This window comes from Mirounga angustirostris, unplaced genomic scaffold (genome assembly GCF_029215605.1).
Source record: "Mirounga angustirostris isolate CCGP_5_RB_7025 unplaced genomic scaffold, mMirAng1.0.hap1 SCAF_7, whole genome shotgun sequence".
Classification (NCBI taxonomy): Eukaryota; Metazoa; Chordata; class Mammalia; order Carnivora; family Phocidae; genus Mirounga; species Mirounga angustirostris.
The window spans coordinates 108,652,454-108,672,968 of record NW_026991715.1 but is presented as its reverse complement, the minus strand read 5'-3'; the positions used below and the strand labels follow the sequence as shown (position 1 = coordinate 108,672,968).

Here is a 20,515-nt window from a genome sequence, read left to right as displayed (position 1 = left end):
TACACCTACTAGATACTAGACACTGTAAATAGATGATGCCAGGGATAAAACAGCACATGGAAGACATAATCTCTACCCTCACTGGAGCTTACATCTGTGTTGCCAAAGAGTACATAATTCACAAAACAATTTGTGAGCTGTAAAGTACAGGACACTGATGTCCTTTAGGTTGAGGTTCAGGGGCGGTCTTTTGAGAAAGGACATTTAAGCTGAGATCTAAGAGATGGGTAAGAATGGACCAGGCGAAAGAACATGGGCAAAACTACTGAGATGACAAGAAAACTCGGTGGGTTCCAGCAGCCTAAGAGACCAGTGTGGGTGGGATCTAGAAACAAGGATGCGAGTGTTAAGAACAGGAGGCCAAGAGATAAATGGTGGGATCAGGCAGGGCCTTTGAAGCCCTGCAAGATCATCTTTTTTCCACTAACAATGGGAAAATACTGAAATAATTTTTTTAAACAGGAAATTGGTAAGATTTGATTTGTAATTTAAACTTGTCATTGGTATATGAAGAATAGAGAATCAGTAATAAGAGCAGATTGAGAGAGAGTGGGAGGTGAGAGCAATCATCTGGGTAATGAGATGGTGGTTTGTATTAGAGGGTTCGGATTGGGTAAAGGACCAACACTCTTCATTTGCTTAGTTACCTACTTAGAAAGCTTGAGTCAACTCCTTGTTGCTTTGGCTCTTTGTGGTTCTGTTAATTAGGGAGATAGAAATGAAAACCATTTATTCATATTGGAATGGCTTTAACTACATTATCTAGTATGGGAAAGAGGAGAGGAGTTTGGGAGGAAATGGAATCGTGTCACTTCTGTTACCTTCTGGGTAGTTTTATTGCTTAGTTGTCAAGTAGTAACTCTTGTTCTTACCAAAGCAGTAATCGAGCAGTGTGTAGGATTGATTCCTCCAAGCACAGATGATGGTTCTGATAAATCATGAAGGAGTTTAGAATTTCTAGTTTAATAATACTGTTCTTTAATTAAGTGGAAGGGAATAAATAATTTTTCTATCTCTGCAAGTTGAAGCATTTGTTCATTTCAGCAAAGACTGTAGAACTGATATCTAGTTCTCCACATAGCCATGCCTATGTATAATCTTTGCAGCCAAGAAGATTTTCCATCCCTGGTAACAATGCATCTTCTTCCTCAAGTTCAAGTTACTGTGTAAAGAATCATGAGGATCTAAATTCTACAATATTTGCTTTTTTTGGTTAGCATTTTTAAATTCTAAAGCTAGGTCTAGTTAAAATAAATAAAACCCCTGGTCAGATCTTTAAATAATAATCTCTTAAACTTTTTCCTTCCTAGAATTCCTGTTAATGAATTTTATTCTTGCTGCTCACAACAACTCCAACTTAGGAAATAATTGAAAAGTAAACTGGACACTCAAGCAGAAAAGTTTTCACAATGAATCCCAAAAGAAAATAGTTATATTATTGGGAAAGAGTGATCCCTCCCGACCCTACCCCAGACTATCTGATTTTTACACCCTAGCAACTGGGATATTACAGAAACATCTGTTCCTGACATTGTTCAACTATTTAACCACAGAGAAGAAAAGACCTCAAGAGAATGCTCAATAATGGGTGGGGAGGGGGGAGAATGAACAGGTTTTACAATTAAATAGTATGTAGGATCCCATTATGCTGAAGTTGGAGTCCACTGATCCAAAGTTACATATGCAGAATTACTCGTTTTTCTTCAAAGACCATCTGTGGTTTTAATTCTCAAAGGGTCCTGTGATCCAAAAAAGATTAAGAGCCACTGAAACAGTAATTTCTTCCTGAGCTATTTTGATCACCATTACGTTTTATAAAACTGAGGGGATAAGACACATCTGAGTTTTAGTTATTTGTTCTTCTAATGCTTTAGTAAATAATTTGTTCTTAAATAAGCAATTACATGAAACAATAAAACCAAATTTTTGACCTAAAGTTCAGATGGATGGTAAAGTCAACATGATGGGTAAAGGCCTATTTCACATTCTAAGTGAAGTCTTTGAAAGAATAGAAGGGGAGAACCCAAGTAAACAAAAACAGTAAGGAAAAGGATACCAAGTCATAAAATGTAGCAATTATGTCTCCAACAAGAATGACATGTTTACCATCAGGCGAAGAATTTATAAAGGTAGCTTGTGTTTAAGAACATAACACTTTGGGTAGTTAAAAAGTTTCTCCTCTTTGGGTGAAACCTGCATAAGGCTTTAGAGATGACCAACAATCACCCTGCAGGTGTTAGTTCTGAATATCTACTGCTGGCTTTTCATGATCCTTCCTCCAGTAGGAAACCACAGTTGAGTCCAAAGTCTGATTCCACTATGTCTAAGGGTAGAATAGAGTCAATTCAAACTTGACCCTCATTTGTATTATTTAGATCACTGCAAAAACATCTAGGGATCAGAGTGAATGTCTGGCATGGTGTAACTGCAAGGTGAAGGGTGTCATATGTTTTGAATTTGGCACAGTTTTCTTAAAGGTCCTTGAAAATTCACGTGCAGAAGGTCTGGCAGTATCTTTTGTAAACTTTAGTGTTGCCGTATTTCTGAAGGAGCTCTTGGGCCTGTTGCCGCATGTCCTGGGTCACGCTGCCAGGACACTGGGACCCGATGTGAAGCAGGATAAGGCAGCACTCCAGCACATCTGGGAAGGGCCAGGTCTGAAAGATGACACAGGGATGAACAAGGAAGCATTTGCAAAAGAGCCACATATACCTGCATAGAGGCACCAGCAACTCAAAAGTCTCATCTAGTGAAATTTCTTAGGCACGGCTGGGCCATTTCCCTTATAAGGCTCTTTGTCATTTACTCTAAGGATAGAGGACACTCAAAACTGGGATGGCTACTGGGATAGCCTTTCTCAAATGAAAGACTCTTTTTCTAGAGCCCTATTCAATTAATTCAAATCATGATTCTCCTTTAATACCAGGGCCACATTCAAATATACCCATCCATCTGTAAGCTATCAAATACATGGTACCAATTTTAATTTTATTTTACCTCCCAATTCCAAAATTTGTTCCATTTCTCTGAAGAATGAGGTATAAAATTGCTTGGGATGTCAATAATCCCGTTCTCACAAACATTTTAGTTAACCAGACACAATGGGATTCTAATTTTTTTTTTTTTTTAAGATTTTATTTATTTATTTGACAGAGAGAGACACAGCGAGAGAGGGAACACAAGCAGGGGGAGTGCGAGAGGGAGAAGCAGGCTTTCCGCTGAGCAGAGAGCCCGACGCAGGGCTCGATCCCAGGACTCTGGGATCATGACCTGAGCCGAAGGCAGACGCTTAACGACTGAGCCACCCACGCTCCTAAATTTTTAATCATATACAAATGTGTACAGATTTGGTAGAAAGAATCAGATGACCTTAAAAATTTGGTATAGTCAATAGATAATATAAAAAAATCATGTTTTACCAAATGAACTGCTATAAATCTTACCTTAACACTCTCAGGAAATTTAGCTATTTTCTCATTTGCCTCCGTAAGCCTTTTGGTTAACTCAGGCAGAGAAAGTGGCTGATTTTTTTCTTCTTTACTAGTAATAATAATAAAAAGCGTAAGTCATATGCCTTGCCCCACATAACTTTTAACTGTTATCCCATAAATAAAATTCTTTTGTCATCTGGGTCTTATCTCTCATTTTTAATACAAAGGTCAAGAGGAGGGAATTTAATTTGATACGAAGTTTTCAAAATGAAATACCATTCACTATTTTCCAAATCCCCACTTCTCAGACACATAGCTCTAATGAAAATTTAGGATCTTGAGGGGATTCAGTTTTGCAGCCAAGTGCAGAAAGCCTGGATTTCTCTGGGAGTAGTCGACATAGCTGGGGCTCCTAACCGTAGGTATATGGACGCACATTTTTTCTGGGAAGAGTGTCTTAAGCTTCTCAAAGGAGTCCTGTGATCCAGAGGTTAAGAGCTGCTGGGTTAGAGAACTTTTTAGTGTTTTTCTTGTTACTAAAACCAAACCTAGAGCTGCCTAGAGTGTGGTGGCTTACTGGAAAAGTGACTCAAAACTCTGACTCAAGATTTCAATGGGAGTCTTTTTTTTCCCCAGTAGGAGTATTTTTACAGCAATAAATATATAAGGGCTTCAAAACTTCTTAATTTTTTTTTTCAGTTACTAACACTAGTTATCAGTTTATTGATGGTACTAGTTACTATGTTTTAAGCCTTGTGCTGGGAGACAATCTAGGTAAAAGGCATTCAGCATAATAACCAATCAGTAATCGTTAATCACCACAAATGCCCAAGGCAGAGGGCCCTGTAATAGTGCAGATGAGCTTTACAGTGATTGGTGATTGGCTCCTGTCATCCACCTGGACCCTATGTTGAACAGAAGTGATTAGGATGCTACAGCATTCTGATCACTTGGGATTTTCTCAATTCAACATGCAGTTTTGTACCACTATTTTTTTGTGTATTTTCTGGGATAGCACAGAACAACTGAAAAACTGTGGTTTTCATTAATGATGCAATAATACAACTCCCCATCTTACATGATTAATTTTTTAGGGAGGGGGAAATCTACTTTTTGCTCAAAGGTATTATTTTATTGTCTGTCCTATTGTTATTAACATTATTTGTGATTTCATTTAATTCCCCAAACAAGCAAGGTAGGAGTAGGTACTCCCAATTATCCCAATTATAGATGAGGGAACAAAAGCTCAGAAACATTAAGAATCTTGCCTGAGGTCACTCAGTACAGCCAGGATTAGAACCCATGCTGGACTCCAAGTCCGGTGCATACCATATTATGGTGCTGGCAAATGACCTGATCAAGCTCATCATGTGCTGATTTTTATCTGATGGAAGATGTGAGAACTCAGCAGGGTATGTCCAATTCCACCTTGTACAGACTCACTACTTACCACTCGCTCGGAGGACTAGAGAGGGACTTTTCTGCCACCTGTTCAGATTCATTCTTATCAGGACCATTTGTTGTAGACTTACAGACTTGACTCTTCTGGTGTTGGCGGATCATTTCTGCCAAGGTCTCTTGGACTTCGGCAACGGTTCTCTGTGAGTTTTGGAGACTGGCGTGCTTTTCTGAAAAAAGCTCTTTACAAGTGATCAGCATCTGCTCGCTTTCTTCTGTGAGTCTCACATCTAATTCTGGAGGCCTGCTTGTCTCTGGCTGAGAAACTTTGGGGTCTGTTTCTTCAGGGCTGGCATTGTTTATCTGCTGGCTTTGCTCAACAGAGGTTGTCCTTCTGTGAGCAGCTCTTACCCAAACACTGGATTTGGGGCAAGGCCTGGAGAGAGACCACCAGAATTCATACAGATGTCCATAAATAAAAAAGGCCTCCAAACTTTTGAAAGCTGGTGTGGTGGGGGACTGATGTTCACCTAGTTTGTCTCTTAGATGGTCACAGCCTAGGGGGAGAAGAAAATGATTTAGGGTTGTGTGTTTCTTTATCTGCTAGAAATCTGGCCCCTCCCCTTATGTTTCCTATCACTCAAGGAGAGGATCTCAAGAAGAAAGGATAGCAGTGATCCATGGGACCACATGCCCTTCACCAAAAGCCAACTAGAGCTAAACATTTCCTGACCTAGGGCAGCATTCTTGTTGCTGTACTCTACGTGTCAAAGCATTATAGAAAAAATATTCCATGTTCCTATGAAAGCTCTGGTAGGTAAGATCCCACTATGTCTGAAAAAAATCACAGTGATTTAGTTTAGTGACTGTGCAGCTCAAAGAATGTCTGTCTTTCTGCTGTGCTTCTCTTTTTTTTTAGTTCATTGATTTATTTTAAATGTTTCTCTACACCCAGCATGGGGCTCAAACTTCTAATCCTGAGATCAAGAGTTGCATGCTCCTCCGACTGAGCCAGCCAAGCACCCCATGAGCTTTTCCATTCTTAACTAACTTGTGAGCACATGGCTATTTCTCTCAAACTGTGTAGGAAAATTTATAGAAGGCAGTAAGGTAGATAAGGTAGGTAGGGCCAGGTAAAGGAAAACAGCTCAGTCATTCTGGCTACCTCTTAGGAGCCTGGGTAAGAGAATTCAAACTGGGTGGTAAATGACATAGCTGGCCGGTCTCTATCTTTCACTGATGTATGTCCTCCTAGTGCTGTACAACTGGTGGTGGTTATATCATCCGTTAGGCATGCCCCAGCAGAGATTGGGGTGGGGTGGGGGGGTCATTTACCTTCAGGAAGAAAGGCTGAGTGCACTTCCTGCATGATGGTGAAGTTTCCGGAGTCATAGCTCCGGACCACAGCTCGAAGCAGGGCTTCCACAGCCGCGTCCCAGCAGGCCACCTGCTGGCTCAGCACTGCCAAGGTCAGGTCATGGCAAATGTGAAGCAGAAGCTGGAGGGAGGAGCCAGAGTTTCACTTAAACATTCTCCCACAGCAAGCACTGCGATGATACCAGAAATATTCCTATTGACTGCACTTGGAAGAAGTATAGACCGTGGACGTTTAAGAAAGCTTCTCCTATCTCCACCACCCATTTTTGCTTCCCTATCCGAGAAACTTTCCTATCTAGCTGCACAGTAACATACCTTGTCTGGTGTTAAAGTCTGCTCATGCTAAAAAAAAAAAAAATGCCTTGACATTTGTATTTAATTAAAACAAAAAGTGAGTTTCGGAACTAAAAGCTGTAATTCAACCAGCCAAGCTGGAGTATAATTAAGATAATTTATAGTGAGCAATTTGATGAGTTTTGATAAATACATATATCTGTGTATGTATGTGTATGTATATGCATATATATGTATATATATATATGCTACAATCACCACCAAAATCAAGACCTAGAACATTTTCATCATTGTAAAATATCCCCGTGTGTCCCTTTGTATGCAATCCCCTCTCCCCACCCCCTGGCAACCACTGATCTAGTTTTGGTCACTATAAATTTTGTCTTTTCTAGAATTCATATAAATAGAAACACGAGTATACAGTCTTTTGTGTCTTCGTTCTTTCACTTATCATAATAGTTTCAGGATTCATTGATACTATTTCTGTGTCACTAGTTCGGTCCTTTTTAGTGTTGCATAGTATTCCACTGTATGGATATAACATAGTCTGCATATCCATTCACCAACTGATGGACATTTGGGTTCTCATTTTTGGTTGTTGTGAACTAAGCTGCAACAAACATTTGTGTAAAAGTTTGTGTGGACACCTGATTTCATTTCTTTTAGTGAAATATCTAGGCAGTGGGATTGTTGGGCTCCTGAGCATGTCTATGTTTAACTTTATAAGAAACTGCCAAACTGTTTCCCAAAGTGTTATATATCATTTGAGGAAGTCTTGTTTCTCAAAAATAATGTGCCCTCATTTTCAAAAGAAAAAGTAGATAAACTGATACCTATTTATAGGATGGGTATAGCTGTTAAAATGAATCAACTTTATCTCTTTGCATCAATATGGAGAGATTCTACAAACTGCTCACTGAAATAAGGAAGGCACAAAAGAATACATATGGCCTGACTTAGGGGCTGCCTTTGGTGAGCTAGGAAAGGGAAATGGAGTACCAGGGACTTCAACCTTATTGTATTTCTTTTACTAAAAACTAGAAGAATATACAAAACAAAACCAAAACACAGTAAAGCAAAAATGACAAAATGTGAACATCTGTTAATTCTGGTTGATGGGTACTCTATTTTTCTCTATGCTTTTCTGTATTTTTAGGCTTTTTTTCTGCTCCTTTTTTTTTTTTTTTTTTTTAAGGGAAGACTGATCAAGACTAACTTCAAAGCCAAAAGGCTTTAATTAGTCCGGAGGGATCTTTCCAGGTTGCCTAGGCCTGTCTTGGTCTTTTCTGAAATGCAAACTGGCATTCAACTTGTTTCATTATAATAGTGGACACGGATTAAGGAAGTCTTACTACAGAGTGCAGACAGGGTACCTGTTTGGAGGGAGTGTTGTTTGTAGCAGATGGGTACTGGATACTCTGCAGTTGCTGCAGTGCTGCCTGATACTGCTCTGGGCTATCCAGGCTGAAGGTACTCTTCCATACAGCAGTCACCCTCTCCACGAAGGGCCCTTCAGTGCCCGCAGCCCAGGCGTTGTAGGAAGAGCTTCTGGCCTCTGAAAGCTGCCTTTCCTCCAGGTGCTTGGACAGTAGCTCAAGAAGGCAAAACACCAGTCTCTGCCCCTGGAGCCCAACCACAAAGGATAGGAACTGTTATGCAGTGCAAGTGCCTGTCTTGAGAGTTCTCAGTTTCTCAGTGTGTTCCCCATTACATCTGTAGCAACCAAACCCCTTAGTGGCTGCCTCTGGCCAGTGTGAGTCACGAGTGAGGGGGAAAAGATGTGATCTAATAGACATTTTTCCAGATGCCTTTGCAGGGATCCTGGAAGTAGCCTGCAGCCCAAGCAAACATTTTTATAACACGGAGCCCTGCCCACTATAATGTAAGCCACATGCAGGCCAGCCACCTAAGTCTTGTGGCCCAGTTTGAGGAAAGATGGCCTGGATTCATCCAGTTCTTAGCCCCTGCCCAAACTTTAGATGAAGGGATACAGAAATAAAGTGTAATGGGCAGAAGGTGCTACAGCAGATAAGCTGTGTAGATCTGAGAGCTGGGGCAGATGTTAGGCACCACGTCTCAGTAAGTTTAAAAGAGGGTCAGCTGGAAGAGACGAGAATAGAAGCACAGAGAGAAGCCCTAGAAGAAAATGTTTCTTTTTGCTAGACTTTCAGTTGCCATGAGATTCATGTGTACCCTTATAATAATATCTTCTCAGTTAAGCTTCAGAAGGTCTCTGTTCCACGTAGCCAAAATAGCCTGATCATTATCAGAACAGCATTTAGCATAAGCTTAAAGGTTTTCTTGCTTTGATAAGGATGCTGTTTAAGAGGAAAAAAAAGAAATGCTAAATAGCCATTTTGGAAACTTTTTTTTTTTTTTTGCTATGGATAAATTAAACTCTCTCTAGATTTGGTCACTTATAACTAATACACAAAATGACACTATCTTTGAGGGTATACTACTTTTGTCTCCATTTTTATTTTGCAGTATTTATTTTCCTTTTTTTCCCAAGATTTTTATTTATTTATTTATTTAAGGATTTTATTTATTTATTTGAGAGAGAGAAGGAGAGAGAGAGAGCATGAGAGGGGGGAGGGTCAGAGGGAGAAGCAGGCCCCCCACCGAACAGGGAGCCCGATGGGGGACGCGATTCTGGGACTCCAGGATCATGACCTGAGCTGAAGGCAGTTGCTTAACCAACTGAGGCACCCAGGTGCCCCAAGATTTTTATTTATTTGACAGGGAGAGAGACAGCCAGAGAGGGAACACAAGCAGGGGGAGTGGGAGAGGGAGAAGCAGGCTTCCCGCAGAGCAGGGAGCCCGATGTGGGGCTCGATCCCAGAACCCCGGGATCATGACCTGAGCCGAAGGCAAATGTTTAACAACTGAGCCACCCAGGTGCCCAAAAGCTATTATTTTTCTTGGCTTATGAATATTTAGCTAGGAACTGTCTTTAGGCCCAGTAACTCTACTAGGGAAAGAGGAACTTACAAAGTTCATGTTAGTATCTGACCAGCAAAGTTGTCTAAAATGGACCAAATGTTTATGTGTTTTGGAAACTGAGAATGCTGATGCTTTTAAAAGTAATCTCGGTTTTGGGGAGCCTGGGTGGCTCAATCATTAAGCATCTGCAGGGTCCTGGGATCAAGCCCCGCACTGGCCTCCCTGCTCGGCGGGAAGCCTGCTTCTCCCTCTCCCACTCCCCCTGCTTGTGTTCCGTCTCTCACTGTGTCTCTCTGTCAAATAAATAAAATCTTAAAAAAAAAAAAGAAAGTAATCTTGGTTTTGATGTGTCAAATAAGGCAATGGTAAATTACTCATTTTTAACCAGAAAGGGATAAATAGACATTTAACAAAATACTGATTTTACCACACTTCTTTATGGCTTAAAGCTAACGAGGGGTGCAATGGCAGAGCACCATGATTTCTGTCAGAGGCTAATCCCTCTTCCTCTCCCTCTTCAAAGACCTGATGACACCAATAAAGAAATACCAGACTGCTAGCCTAGGGGCTGAGCTGACTAAAGTCTGCTCATATATGTGGTACACAAACTGATAAGGAAGGAGAATTACTGTGAATGACCACATTCTCTCTTACTCTGAATGTGGCAACTGACAAGCCAAGGTACTTCCATGGGATAGTATGGCCAGGGCTTGCTGGACACTTCTAAGGATACCTGCCTAACTGGTACAGCTTGTTCAACTGGCTTATTCATTTGGAATTCAACTAGAAAAGGGCTTAGGGCCCTTCCTTCTTAAATACCAGGAGATACAGTAACAGACTGACCTTTAGACTTTCATGCAGCTTCAGGGCTTCCTGGGCTCCCACCCAGTTCCTGGCCAAAAGCAGCTCCTGGGCACATCGGAGAGCCAGGGAAGAGGACAACTCATTCTCTCCTACAATGGAAGCCAACTCTGCAGCCGTCTTAAGTGATGCTGCATCTCCCTTCTTGGCCAAAACTTTGGCTGCATCATAGGCAGAAGCAGCCCCTAAATAGCTGCAATACAAAAGAAAACCCCAAAGTGTCATAAGCAGATCTATTCCCCCTTCCACCGCCACATAGATAATGAGTGACAGCCTCATACAGGGTAAGGACATAAAGGAACCTCAACATTTGCTGAACTGAACCCAAACAGAGTCTTCATTCCCTTCCAGTTTCCTTGTTTGATGGTAAAGACATTACTAGAAAAAGGGGGACCTCCTGAGTCTGCTACTGAGGTTTCCTGAATAGTTACCATGATTCATATAAATACCAAGGAGGTAGGTCCTGATGAATCTTATGAAGCCGGGTTTAAAACACATATGCCTTTTTATTTTCTATTCACTTTATGTCCCCCCCAAATGTATTATTCTTATCCTGCTCTTCTATGTTCGGATACATGCCTGTTCCCTCAGGCTTACCATTTGGCGGCTACAGCATAATGGCCATCTTTTTCCAGGATGGCTCCCCAGGTGAGATACAGGTCCTTCAGGATCGGGTCCTCTGGGCGCAGTCGGGCCTTGGCAACTGAAATAGCTTCCCTAGAGGCAAGAACAGGTACTAACCAATTTGAAAAGGCTATAACAAACTGTCCCTCTTGTATTGTTTATACTGTTCAACAGCCTAGAAAAAAACGTTTTCCTGTACTATGTGAGAAGTTAAAACCACATGCTGAACTCAATTCTTTACCTAGGTCAGCAGTTCTTAATGTGTGGTCTGTGGATTCCTGGGGGTCCCCAAGTCCTGTCCCTTCACAGAAAACAACCACCAGTATTCTTGCCAATGATAAAATTTGAGCTTTCAAGTGAAAACTAGAATTTTAGGAAATTTGTGCCTGCTACTCTGGGCATGACAGCTTCCCGAAAGTTAAAAATTCTTCTGAAGAGACCGATGGTGGTATTAAAGAATGTGATTTTTTTTTTTTTTTGGATATTTTATAATGAAATGTGTTAACATTTAGAGTATCTGTATAATTCTGTGAACTAATATTTTCCAAGTGACATACAACTTCTTAGTTGCAGCCAACATAAAGTTGTAGCTGGAATTAAAGTATTTTGGATTAAATTGATCTAGGCAGGGGCGCCTGGGTGGCTCAGTCGTTAAGCGTCTGCCTTCGGCTCAGGTCATGGTCCCAGGGTCCTGGGATCGAGCCCCGCATCGGGCTCCCTGCTCAGCAGGAAGCCTGCTTCTCCCTCTCCCACTCCCCCTGCTTGTGTTCCCTCTCTCGCTGTCTCTCTCTGTCAAATAAATAAAATCTTAAAAAAAAAAAAAATTTGATCTAGGCAGAACAACATTTAAGAAGTATTTTGAGATATCAACTTCTAGCCATGACGGAGCAATAGTGACCAGACTTACCCTCCTGCCATAAAACTAGATAAAATATGTATTTTTTCAGACCCTGGGCACCAGGCAGCTCAGGACTGTCATCCTGGAGAGAAGGGAACCAATGATGTGAGCCCTGTCAGGGTCCCCTTTGCAGGCATCTTCTTACAGGGAACCCCAGCAGAGCCTCAGCAGTCTCACTGAGTGGAGGAGAGACAAAGCAATTGGAATCTAAGGGCCAGGATGATAGGAAGGAAGAAGCTGTCCAGAGAAGGATCTACAGAACTCTGTGTGGGGAATCCCATGGAGTCTTTGGCTAAACCATACATGTGTACGAAACTCTTTAAGGCTGGACAAAGAATAATCAGGGAACTGTAAGCTGAGTATCTCCCAGAGCTCACTCAGGGGCCTGGGAGACTTTTGTGTTTTGACCAGCCAGACATGTGAGTTGATTTGTTGAATACACAAGGCATTCAGAAGGTAGAAGGGCCAACTAATTCTAGAGTATAGATTTCTTTAAACTTGTCCTAAGAAAGCCTAAACACAAGCTATGAAAAGATCAAGCTGATCCATAGCAACTTTTTAAAGATTTTATTTATTTGAGAGAGCTTGCAAGCAAGCATGAGCTGTGGGAGGGGCAGAGGGAGAAGCAGACTTCCCACTGAGCAGGGAGCCCTGACACGGGGCTCAATCCCAGGAACCCAGGATCATGACCTGAGCTGAAGTCAGCCACTTAACTGACTGAGCCACCCAGGCGCCCTAGATCCATAGCAACTTTAATGCTCTCTAAAACAGAGTTCCACACTCTCTAAAGGAAGACAGACCAAAACAGAATAAAGAAAAAGAAAGTCCCCTCAAAGTCATCACATCAAATGGATGAAAATCAGTGATGGGAGAAAGTCCTAAAAATAGTAAGAGAAAAATGACATAGTTCTTACATAATAAAGATGAGATTAAATGCAGTAGTCAAGTCAAAAACAATGTAAGAGAAAGGAATGTCATCTTTGACGCCCTGAAAGAAAAAAACTGCCAGAGAAAGATCCTTTAAAATGAAAGCAAAATTATAGGCTTTATAAATGACAGACAAAAGTTGATGGAATTGGTTGCCGGAAGAATCACACTACAAGACATGAAGATCTTGTTCAGGTGAAGAAGGAGTTGATAGCAATTAGAGCCTTGGACCTATATAAGAGAATGAAAAATGCTGGAAATACGTATGTGGGCAAATATTAAAAAAATATTTTAAAATTAATAAAAAATTATTTAGAAAGATGGCAGGTTAAAGCAAAAATTCTAATAGTGTAATCTGGGGCTATAACATGTCAAATATATGACAACAGCAGAAAGGACAGGTAGGAAGGAAAGAAATATATTGTCTGAAAGAAGTAATACAATATTATTTGAAAGTAAACTGTGATAAATTAAAAATGCTAATCATCACAAGCCCTAAAGCAACCATAAAATAAATGAATAGGAGTATAGCTAATAAGCCAGTATTGGAGATAAGAAAATATTCAATTGATTCAAAAGAAAGCAGGAAAAGACAAAATGAACAAATAATAGATGGGATAAGTAGCAAGATGGTAAATTTTAATCGCACCAATATTTACATTAATAGTAAATGGCCTATGCACTCCAATTAAAAGACAGAAACCATCAGACTGGATAAAAAACAAGACCAAATTGTATGCTGTTTACAAGAAATACTTCATTCCTTCTGTTTGTCACTACTTACTATGTTATATTACAGTGAAAGTATAATAACTTGGATAGGAAGGATTCATACCAATCTCAGGAGAGTGGTTACTTCTAGAGAAGGGATGAGGACAGAATTGGAGAAAGGCAATTCAACCAAATCTGGAATGTTATACTTAAAACAAAACAAAACTGGGGGCACGGGGAGTTTTTGGGGTGGTTGGCAAGATCCTGTCTGTCTTATACCGTTTTCTCTATTTGTGTTACTTTAGGGATAAAGAAGTTCTGAAAAAGATCAGCGGCAAACACTGACAAAAATTAACGTTTGTTAAGTACAGGTAGTGGGTGCACTGATGTTTGTTAAGCTAGTGTACGTATATTTCTGTATGTTTGAGATGTTTAATTATAACAGAGGTTTGTGCTGGTTGTCAGTAAGCCGAGCTGTTTAACAGATGAATTTCACATTATGTTCAACTATTGGTTCAATTGTAGGGTCATACAAACCTGTAGAAATGGTTTGACTTGAGCAGCTCTACAGCTTCATACACTTTGTGGATAGAAAGGAGGTGAGAGGCAGCCTTGACATACTGATCTTGAAAACACAGCTGTTTGGCAAAAGCTTCCACGGCCCACAGCCACACATGGTAGCCAGCTATTAAAAAAAAAAAAAAGGTGGTGGCTGAATAAGAAGCAGGTTTAAGAAAAAAAAATTAGCACATACATACATTTGGGTTAAAAATGCCTTGGTTTTAGTCACTGCATTAAGTATAACATTTAGATACTAATTCAGCTGCCATTACAGATCATCTGCTTCATCTACTCTCCCTATCTATACCCACATTTTAAAACATCAGTTTTTTTCTTTGGTTATGTTAACACATACAAAATAGTGCAAAATTCAAAAGGTACAAAAGAGTATGGATGTCAGGACAGTGATTACCCTTGTTGGGGTGTGTGGAGACTGAATGAAAAGCAGCATGAGAGAAGCTTCCAGGGTGCTGGTAGTGTTACACTTCTTGATATGGGTGCCGGTTACAGGGGTGTATTCAGGCTGGTGAAATTCCTTGTCAGTCTCGACAATGGCCTGTGTACTTCTCTCTCCCTCTCTCTATATATAGTATACTTAAATACAGTTAAAAAACTGGGCATGGCATAAAAGCTTTCCTTTTTATCCTGGCATCTATCCACCCAAACTTGTCCAAATTCCTTTCCCTGGAGAAAACCATTATTATTAGTTTTTTGAAACCTTTTTGAAAAAGTCTATGAAGACACACTTAAGTATAAATGACAGACTAGTAAGTACTGCTGTGCATCTATACCTTGATTCTTCTCACTTACTACACTTTGGAGCTCTATTCCATATTAGAATGCACAGAGCTGCTTCATTCTTTCATAGGAGCTTCTACTGTCTAGAGGTACAAGATGTCACCAGCCTCTTCCTGATGGACAGAGAGGTTCTTGTGATCTTTTGCTATTACAAATACTGCTGTAATGACAGTCCATGTATACTTGTCATTTTGCATGTGTGAGTACAGTTAATTCCCAACACTTAGAATTGCTGTGTTAAGGTTGTTAGACACGGCCAAACTGTCCTGCGAGAGAGGGCCCATCTTTTTAAAAGATTTTATTTGAGAGAGAATGCGTGTGAGAGAGCACGAGCCAGGGGACAGGGCGGGGTGGGGGGGGGGAGGTGGGGCTGGGCAGAGGCAGAGGAGAAGCAGACTCCCAGTGGAGTGGGGAGCCCGATGCGGGGCTCCATCCCAAGACCCCAGGATCATGACATGAGCTGAAGGCAGACACTTAACAGACTGAGTGAGCCCCCCAGGCACTATGAGAGTGTCCACGTTTAGTGGACTTATCCTCCAGGTGATAGCACTTTTGTTGAAAGACATACCAACTGGTGCCATAGCCACCAGACTGTCTGTCAGCTCCCCTCTTTCTGCTGCCGTCTGAAGAACACCTTTTAGATCTCCCTTCCAAAGCATGAGCTGGTGAAATAACTCGGGGTGGCCATTTTCCAAGTGACCTTTTCCTGTTCGGAGGAGAGAGAATGTTGGGAAGATGTTTCAGAAACCTCTGTCTACACAGACTTCCACAATAAGAAAGGCCGGATGAAAGAGAGGAACAAACTCCTAGAATATGCTGTTGCTGGCTGAAGGGAGAGTCATCTCCCAGAGTGTTCTTAACGTGGTATGAAGCCCACTTAGTCGCTTGTCTACCCACTCACTTTCACTTACACTCACAGTGAACACTGTATATTCAGGGTCCTAGGACTGATGCAAGGGGTGTTTGCGAATATGCAGATCGTGGAGCTCAAAACCTAGTTAGTTGACATGTAAAATGAGCCATTATGATGCCGCAGGATGGCATCCATAAAGGAGGTAGAGGTGTTAGGGAAGCATAAAGATAGACTGGGTTACGTTGACTGGACTTGCCTCACCTTCAACCTCAATCATTCTGTACAGGGCAGCCCGGTCTGTGAAAAGCCCCAGGTGAAATCTTTCCTCAAGATCAGTACACACCTCCTCATTTAGCTCTGCTAATTCAAAAAGAAAACGAGGTTACTATTTTCTGTCCAATTTTCCAAATGTATGTCCAGAACATCCTTTTCAACAGTGAAAAGAAGAGTCTTGTGCTCTTATTTACGCTAACAGAAACCCCTGCTGGTTACAAGGGTAACAAAATATGAGAATACTTTGAGTTTGTTAAGCTCAGCCTTGGCAAAATCCAGTGAGACAATTTAGTTCGCAGTTTGCTCAAATAAAGATTTGGGGGGAAGAAAAAGGGAATATAAAGCCAGCCCCAAATTCAACATGTATTTTATTTTATTTATTTATTTTTAAAAAAGATTTTATTTATTTGACAGAGACACAGCGAGAGAGGGAACATAAGCAGGGGGAGTGGGAGAGGGAGAGGGAGAAGCAGGCCTCTCGCGGAACAGGGAACCTGATGCGGGGCTTGGTCCCAGGACCCTGGGATCATGACCTGAGCTGAAGGCAGATGCTTAACGACTGAGCCACCCAGGCGCTCCTCTACATGTATTTTAAATGCAGTGAAAAACAAAACAAAAAAACTAACAAGAAATGTCCTTAACATTCACTAGGATCTGTCACAGAGGGATTCAATATTCATTCTGTTTTTAAAAAAGTCATGTGAGCAATTTTCCAGTAAGGTTAATAATGTAAAAATATATGATTAGGTGTATAAGTTATAGGAAGTCATCAAAAAGTCCCCGAAAGAGGGCTATGTATATAAGAAGAGCATAAAATATTTATGGAGAGAAACAAGAAACTGGCAATAGTGTGGCCTGAGGGGAAATGGAAGGAATAGGTATCAGGGTGGGAATATAAAAAAGATTTACATTCTTTTTGAATCTTTGAGTATCATTTATCATATGTATCCCGTTTTAACATGTAAAATTCAAAATTAAAAAAGTATATAGTTGCTCAAATATCAAAATAATAGATACTGAATAAGGATTTTGCAAAAGTAAAATAAAAAACCTTCTAAAACAAAAGCTTCCACCAAAATTCTAAAAAAGGAACTGCCATATTATGGGTATATTTCCAATAAGCACGTTTTTTTTTTTCTACATGAAGATACTATGTCCCAGGGAAACGATAGTTGAAGGAGTTGATTCATGCTAAGCTATTTAAGCCATCACACCAATTCTGGCACATAGATGGCTGGTAACAACTCAATTTATAACAATAAATCAGAGCACTGCATCTCAAAGTCACTGGGCAGTGCTGACAGTGAATCAGAATGGGGAGCTTGGCTTTGGGGTTGGCGGGGGAGGGAAGCCTGGAAGAGAATGTAGAAATACAAATAATTTTAGACATTTGTTTGTGCATTCATTCAACACATATACAAGCATCTCTTATGTGCTAGTTCCCAGAAGACTATGGATGGGCCAAGGAAGTCTGTTTTTGTACCTTTGGAGTGTTTTGCAGTTGCTAATACCAAACAGTCCTGATGAAGCTCCTCCTTGGACCTGTGGTCCAGGCTGGTAGTCAGTGGAAGCATGGAACGAGCTTTTCGCTTCTTGGTTAAGGATTCTGAAATGTAATAAAAATACAGACTGTCTGAAGAAAAGCTGATCAGAATCACAAAACTGGATGGCCATTGTGTGACTGTAACCTACTGAAAGGATACTGTTGGGCATCAGAAAAGTTCCTACTTCCCAACAGCTGCAAAATGACCCTTCGTCATTAAAACATTAAAAAAAAGTTTAAATTGTTTAAGTGTTAAAACTGTTTAAAAACATGACCCAAAACTGAAACAATCAAAACAACAAACAAATATTTAAAACCTAAAAAACAAAAACCCCAACAAAAAACCAACAACAATAAAAACCACAGTTTGTGGAGTTTTCGGTTGCATGTAATATTTGAGGATGCTTTCACAAAATATTTTAATCATTAGACACCAACCTGGCTTCTCTTTAGGTGGCTCCTTCTTCAGTAAAGTGACTTTGTTGTTAACAGTGACCTTTGACTTTTCAAAGCCTAACGAAACCGGAGTGCAGGTAACTGGTTCTCTAGAAGCTACATCATGGGGGATAAAGAAAAAAAGTTTGGAGAACAACAATGCAGAATCTAGTTCTTTTTAATAATTAAGAACTATACCAGGCTTAATAGTATGATTTTATGTATTCCATAATAGGAGATAAAATACTTTGGAAAAGAAGCATGGGTAGTCTTCCTTTTCTCACCTCACAAACCATCTGTATTCCAGGAACTCTAATTGGTCTAAGAATTTGTTTCTAGCCCCACAATTTTATACCACAGGCCCAGGAGTTCTGAAACTGCTCAGATGGCAAAAGACTTCTTACATATTTAGATGACAAAGCACTAATTACATGTTTAATTACAATAGAGAATATTAAGGGTATGTGATATGAAGTCACAATCCTGAGTACACACAACCATGAACTTTTAAAAAAAAAGCCCAGCTGTTGATCTATAGGGGTAAAGGACATTTTGTGCAACCATTTTGTGATAAAGAGGTATTTGGATAAGCCTAAAAAAAAATAAATCATTAAACTTTTAACTCTTTATTTTCCTCAACTATGTGTCCAACAGCCATCCCTTGGTATGGAAAGGGTCTGGATGTGTTTATACCACAGATTTTGGCCATTTTAATTCCTGTAGTCTTATCCTGCCCAAGTTGGTAAGAAGTGTTCTCTAAAGACCTTCACTGTTTCCATCCCAGGCTTCCACCAGATCCCCTTGAACACTTCCAAGAGGTTTAGAGGCTTAAAACAACCTTTTAAGAAACGAATGCAGTTTCTGACAGCATCAAAGATACAACCTAAGTTAAAGGGATGGGACAATAAGTAGGTCAGAGGCAGAGAAGTTTCGAACTGAGTAAGGACCTGGCTTAGTTTGACCAGCCTACCAACTCCTAGAGTCTGGGAAACACAGGATTTGGCCACATACCCACTGAGACAATGCCACTGGGGAACTCTGGCTCCCGGGCTTCCTCCTCACCCTCCTGGTCCGACACGCCATTCTCAACAGGTCCCGAGCTCTCCCTGATGCTCTCGTCTTCATTTCCATCATATCCTTCCTGCTTTACAGGAGCTCTCGAGGTGGGCTTTTTCTTCTTTTTGGGCTTTGGCTTAGGTTGAGAGAGCCTTTTTTTCTCTAATTCAATACTTTTCTTACCTAGAGGAATCATAGTTAAGACAAGGACAGACTAATATATATATTCTCCCATCCAAGTACCAACCAGGCCCGACCCTGCTTAGCTTCCAAGATCAGACGAGATCGGGTGTGTTCAGGGTGGGATGGCCATAGACTAAAATATATGTTCTTGGTTAAAAGCACTCTAGGAGATAATCTCCAAACATCATTCTTTTTGATAGCATTCTCACCATTTCCCTTCCTTCCCAATGAATTTTTAGAGTTGTATTATCAACATGTTAACCAAACCCTTGTAGGATTTCATTAAATCATGAATATGATGCCCAATTATCCTTGAATACTTATAGTATATATTCTACACAGAGGGACATTTTCCTACATTACTACAGCACAGCCATTAAAATCAGGAAATTAATATCAATACATTACTACTGTCTACTCTACATACTTTATTCAAGTTCTGCCAAATGTACCGAGAATGTCTTTTATAGCAAAAGGAAACAATCCAGGATTACATGATGGACTTGTTTGTTATGTCTCTCTAGTTTCCTTCAGCCTGAGACAAGCTTGTTTTCCTTTAACCTTCAGGACTTGAAACTTGTAAAGATTACAGGACAGTTACTTTGTTGATTTTCCCCACCGCCTGATGTTGTCATGAATAAATTTAGGTTTTGCATTTTGGACTGGCAAACATAGGAGTGATGCTATCAATACAACATTCGAGGTAGCACAAAATTTCTATTTGTCTCATTATTTGGTTGTTTACTTTGATCACTTGAGTAAGGGGGTGTCTTGCAGGTTTCTCCCTGAAAAATTGTTTTTCCTTTGTAATTACCAAACTAAGTATTTGTGTCCACTAGTTTTAGTATCCATTGATGTTTCTTGACCACAAACTGTTACTGTGATGATTGCTGAATGGTAATTTTCTGATTCCATCATTCATTCTACATTTATTAGTTGGCTTTCTATTATGAACAAGAGCTCTTGTCTCTCCCCATTTATTTAGACCTTCACTTTTTTTTCAATATGGATTCATGGATTCCTATTTTGTTTTAATCTGTTACTACTTATTTACTTTCTAACTTTTTTTTTTTTAAGATTTTATTTGTTTCTCTGAGAGAGAGAGAGCACATGAGCAGGAGGGAGGGGCAGAGGGAGAAGCAGCTTCTCCCTGAGCAGGGAGCCTGAAGACAAAGGGCTCGATCCCAGGACCATGGGATCAGGACCTGAGTGGAAGGCAGACGCTCAACCAACTGAGCCACCCAGGCGCCCCTACTTTCTAAGTTTTAAGGTATTTATCCTTTGCTGTTTTAAAATCATCTTTATTGAGGTATAGTTTAACATAATATACCCACTTTTTAATACTCTGA

The 20,515-nt window shown here is 40.4% G+C and overlaps 1 protein-coding gene across 5 annotated transcripts in view; it reads right to left on the bottom strand.

The window, feature by feature from the left end:
* Window positions 1-1,414: 1,414 nt before the first annotated feature.
* Window positions 1,415-20,515, bottom strand: part of GEMIN5 (gem nuclear organelle associated protein 5) — a 41,001-nt gene continuing 21,900 nt past the window's right edge. For 2 of the 5 annotated variants that reach the window (XM_045902088.2, XM_045902103.2), the window contains exons 16-28: window positions 18,939-19,166; window positions 17,931-18,044; window positions 17,433-17,555; window positions 15,938-16,036; window positions 15,392-15,529; window positions 14,002-14,149; window positions 10,902-11,021; window positions 10,287-10,497; window positions 7,874-8,122; window positions 6,165-6,327; window positions 4,882-5,386; window positions 3,444-3,540; window positions 1,415-2,657 (exon numbers count right to left, since the gene is read on the bottom strand). In XM_045902088.2, the coding sequence (XP_045758044.2) occupies window positions 2,490-2,657; window positions 3,444-3,540; window positions 4,882-5,386; window positions 6,165-6,327; window positions 7,874-8,122; window positions 10,287-10,497; window positions 10,902-11,021; window positions 14,002-14,149; window positions 15,392-15,529; window positions 15,938-16,036; window positions 17,433-17,555; window positions 17,931-18,044; window positions 18,939-19,166 (2,363 nt within the window). In that variant the 3' untranslated portion in view covers window positions 1,415-2,489. The remainder of the gene's footprint in view (window positions 2,658-3,443; window positions 3,541-4,881; window positions 5,387-6,164; window positions 6,328-7,873; window positions 8,123-10,286; window positions 10,498-10,901; window positions 11,022-14,001; window positions 14,150-15,391; window positions 15,530-15,937; window positions 16,037-17,432; window positions 17,556-17,930; window positions 18,045-18,938; window positions 19,167-20,515) is intronic. The other 3 variants (XM_045902095.2, XM_045902109.2, XM_045902113.2) reach the window with 2 other exon arrangements.